Source organism: Triticum aestivum, chromosome 7A (genome assembly GCF_018294505.1).
Source record: "Triticum aestivum cultivar Chinese Spring chromosome 7A, IWGSC CS RefSeq v2.1, whole genome shotgun sequence".
NCBI lineage: Eukaryota > Viridiplantae > Streptophyta > Magnoliopsida > Poales > Poaceae > Triticum > Triticum aestivum.
This window is the reverse complement of record NC_057812.1, coordinates 98,018,930-98,023,081: the sequence shown is the minus strand read 5'-3', so window position 1 is coordinate 98,023,081 and position 4,152 is coordinate 98,018,930. Positions and strand designations below refer to the sequence as shown.

The following is a 4,152-nucleotide window of genomic DNA, read 5'->3' as shown; positions in this document are numbered from 1 at the left end:
GAACATGTTTAAATTTCTGAATTGTTGAAAAATAAAATGAACAAAGGAAAATAAAAAGAAACCAAAAAAGAATACGAGGTTCCCAAAATAAAATCCAGTCCACGTGTAATTTGCATGAAGCTATGAAACGGCCCGGCCCAATACCGGAATCAGAAAGGTTTGCATTGCGGCGAGAATTTGCCGCAACATGTGGCAAATAGGAAATCCGCTTTTGCAGCTTCGGAGCCCGCGTGCTCTTGTTGGGTGTCCTTGTAATCTCTAGACTTTTTTACGTGGCTGAACTACCTTTGTTTTTGAGTTTGCTTGTACTCTGCTGGTGTGGGCTTTATTAATTTAAATCCGGACTTGTTTTGCGTCTTTATTCTAAAATGAAAATCATCGTGGCAAGTGTTAAGTCAGCACACGGTTGCCAATGTGCGAAGCACATAATGTACATGTCTTTGTGTTATATATAATCACCAGAAACTGTATGTTAACAAAAATATCACTTATCAGTGTTCAATAATACAAAGTGGTGCAAAAAAAAGTCTTCATGCCAATAAAAAGCAAATGTACAACAATGAATCCAACAACGGAAAATAAAAAATTAAATAAAATGGTCTCATCTCAACCCCCTCTCGGTCCGTTGTAGATCATTAACAAAACCAATGGTGTTTTCTTAGTGTTTAGTCAACTATATTATCAGATTGTGCAGTACTCCTTGTGTAACTAATTAAATACAGAAACTAATTTAGGGTTGGGATGATGATGATCTAGCGGTAGAGTTGTCCAGCTCCTTGTCGGCATTGTTCATTCTTGAGTCAAAGGCGTGCATCTCCGCGTATTGCCGGTCTTTCACCTACGCATCAAGCATAACAACAATTAATATTCTCATGAAATATATTGGGTTACCTTAATCAACTACTACCATGTAATGTCAATATTTGTATAAAAAATTGAAATGTACATATCTGCATACCTTGGCCCTGCTTCCTTGCTTTTCTCCGTTACCCTGCATGCCAATCGAGGGAGTAACAGAGAAAAATTAAAAGAGAGTGTCTGAGAGCAGGCCACGCACGCAAGATATGCTTCATATGTAACATGTTCATGCTTTAAGTGGTTGTAGTGTAGTAAGTTGCTTAAACAATTTATGATGTATGACTTTGTGCTTGATAAATATTATGTCAGCACCTTCTTAATTATCGGTGCTCAGTCAAGAAGACACGGCAGTGCAATCATTCCTAGGCAGTGAAAAATCAATATATTTTGCTAAACATCTTCCCAAATGAACATGCTTTAAGCTGCAACCATACATAATATCTTTCTTGCGGCCTCTTGATGCTCATTGTGTTCGTATCCTTTTGATTCTTCATTTTGAGCCAAAAAAATTCACCGTTTGTCAAAAAAAATATCTTTCTTGCGGAAAAAGGGGATGCACCCAAATCAAAACACATGGATGGGCTCCTAGCCTAGTGGCAAGAGCGCGGTGATGTCTCTCGGCCGACTCGGGTTTGAACTGCCTAGGCAAGCACTTGGTAAAGTTACGTTACCTGATCTCTGAGTGTGGGCACTCCATGATGGACAACATATTGTGCGTCCACGATGCCAAATTGCTCTTCAGGGTCCTGCCAGTTCAAAACAGAAAAAAAAAACAAAAAAAAAACACATGGTGAGCCATGTCAGTTGTGCACAATTTTTCAAAGCGAATTTCTGGATAACTTAAGCGTTCTTCAGTGAATCTGTCAAAATGCTGTATGTATCTATGGCCAAGTAATTATGTACATCGACACATCTCCAGAAGTTGAAGTCGAGACCCCAACCGTGAACCAGATCATTCTGCAAAATAACATAAAATAATAATAAGTTCTTCATTTTAGTTTGAGAAAAAAATTAAAGGTGGTTCAAATAATAATCCAGAATTAGTAATTATGAGCGACTGACAAAATCAACATGCGGGGGGCTTAAGTACCTGGATCATATGCCACACGCATCTCCAAGCATCCCTGGAGAAGACCGGCGCCATCACCTCCACGAACCTGCCCATGCATACAGTACATGCTTCTTCATCTTATTAACTTATAAGATTTTCATACACATGACACGAGGTGAAGGAGTGGTGTTGATGATGTTGGATCAGTTACCCGCTGCACGGCCGCTGGTGCACGTCGGGGCACTTCTCCCCCCCTGCATCCGTCCTGTGTCGTTCAAGCATGCCCGCCAGATTAATTAATCATCATATGTGAAATGTGATGCATAATCAGTGTGCGTGCATGGTCATTCCTGCATGCCGGCATATATAATCAGCAACTGCTTGCTTACTTGTGCATCTCGCCGGAGTTTCTCTTGACGGAGACGTCGTACGCCTTGTGGCCCTTGGTGGCGTCCAGCGCCGGTTGCGAGATCTCCAGCCCGTGCTTCTTCACGATGTCAATGTACCTGCAACCGCCCGCCCACAGTTTCCGAATGATCAAATTTCAGAAAGCAGCTACACGTGGACTGGATTTTATTTTGATCGACGATGATCCTACGCTTCGGCGTTGAAGTTCTCTACGCCGAGGTCCTCGTCCCACAGGAACACGTAGTCGTACGGAGCCACAATGCTCGGGTGAAGGAACCTCTTGGCGAACCACCTTCGTCAATCATCATTCACACATCCCAGGTCAGAATCTCTGAAGGTTGCATGCCACTGACATACTATTTGCATTGTTCTTTGGACTGACTGAAAAATAGAATGCTCTCACCATTTGGTCTGCTTCCTGGCGCTGACGTGGACGGCCTCCTTGGACCACTGGAACTCGTCGTCCCACTCCGTCGTGTGGCCGTCGTAGTGGAACAGCACCACGTCGAACTTGTCCGAGAACTGCGTTATGTATGTGTAGTCCAGTGTCATCTGACCGTTATGTCCGAGACAGCATGATCAAAGTTCAGAAACCACTTCTTGGTTTCATCTTACCTTTTGAACAGTTGCATTGACATTGGCCCTCTCCTTGTACCCTACCGCCATTGTCAGGAGGTACTTCCGAACCGGCGCGTCCTGCGCATCGCAAACCGAAACAAGTCATTCAGAGTAAGGCTGGGTAGAATGGCACCAGTTCAGGGTTCGGAGAAGGCGAGAAAGACCTTGGTAGGGGATCCCCACAGCCGGCGCAGGTGAAGATCGGACTCCGAAACCACTATGCCCGGCGGTAACCTCCCTGCACCTTCTGGTCTCCTTGCAGCATTCACAATCTGCACAAATGCAGGTTTGTTTAGATCATCTACAAACATGCAGTGTAATTTCTTCAGAAAGTTCAAACTGGACCATTTCAGAAGTTCAGAACTGTGTGCATGTAATGTACCCCTGAAGTGGCATTTGAGGTGCTACTGCTGTTCCTGAATAATGGTGCCCAGAGTCTGCCCAGGAAGCTGCCGTCACTGGAGCTGGAGTTTGCAGCACTGCTGCCACTCCAAGGCAGTACACCACACTGAAGCTGCATACATACATGACCAATCTTACTATCATGATGCCAAGTTAATTTGAAGCAAATATACCAAGATAAAAACATTTGCTGGTTCTTATCATACATTGGGCATCATCGATGCCGGGAAAGTAAAGCCGAGGACGAACCCCAACAACACCATGGCTAACGCCGACAGAACCGGGACTAATCTCATCCTCACTGCATATATTATTCAGTCACCACGGAAATTTCAAGAAAGAACACCAATATCAATATAGTAACAAGATTCTGATTCTGCAGGGCAGACACTTACAAGATCGATATCGATCGATGACGGCCTCTGCTTCGGGTGCGGGCAGGAAGAACAGAGAAATGTCTCTGCAATTTACGCCATGACATTATACGATCTACTACCCGAGGACGACGACTCTGCAGCGCGTGTCTTTGATCCGAAGGAACATGGTGGAGTAGGGAGGAGGAAAAGATCGACAGTCTGCCTTAGACTCGCATCCAGAGCATATGCGCAGTTGACTTCCCTCAAAAAGCAGTCTTGGTTGGATCGGATGGAAGCAAAATGGAAGCCAAGTTGGAGAAGATCAGCTCGTATATGGCATGATGTGGAGCCTGCCTGGTTTGGGAGCCGGTGATAGACCAGTAGCTGTGTAATCTACACATCGGCGGCGACGATCGTGCCTCTGATTTGGGCAGCGTGAGCAGCAGGCGGCGCCTGTTC

General features: G+C 44.7%; 1 protein-coding gene across 1 annotated transcript; it reads right to left on the bottom strand.

Annotated features, from left to right (window-relative positions):
* Positions 1 to 472: 472 nt before the first annotated feature.
* On the bottom strand, positions 473 to 3,632 carry LOC123151571 (uncharacterized). The gene is made up of 13 exons (XM_044571256.1): positions 3,544 to 3,632; positions 3,318 to 3,449; positions 3,100 to 3,207; positions 2,933 to 3,013; positions 2,721 to 2,839; positions 2,508 to 2,609; positions 2,299 to 2,415; positions 2,121 to 2,174; positions 1,949 to 2,015; positions 1,762 to 1,815; positions 1,530 to 1,604; positions 959 to 991; positions 473 to 838 (listed from the first exon to the last, which is right to left on the bottom strand). The coding sequence occupies exons 1-13, from the start codon at positions 3,598 to 3,600 to the stop codon at positions 731 to 733; spliced, it is 1,107 nt and encodes a 368-aa protein (XP_044427191.1). The 5' UTR covers positions 3,601 to 3,632; the 3' UTR covers positions 473 to 730.
* Positions 3,633 to 4,152: the final 520 nt, after the last annotated feature.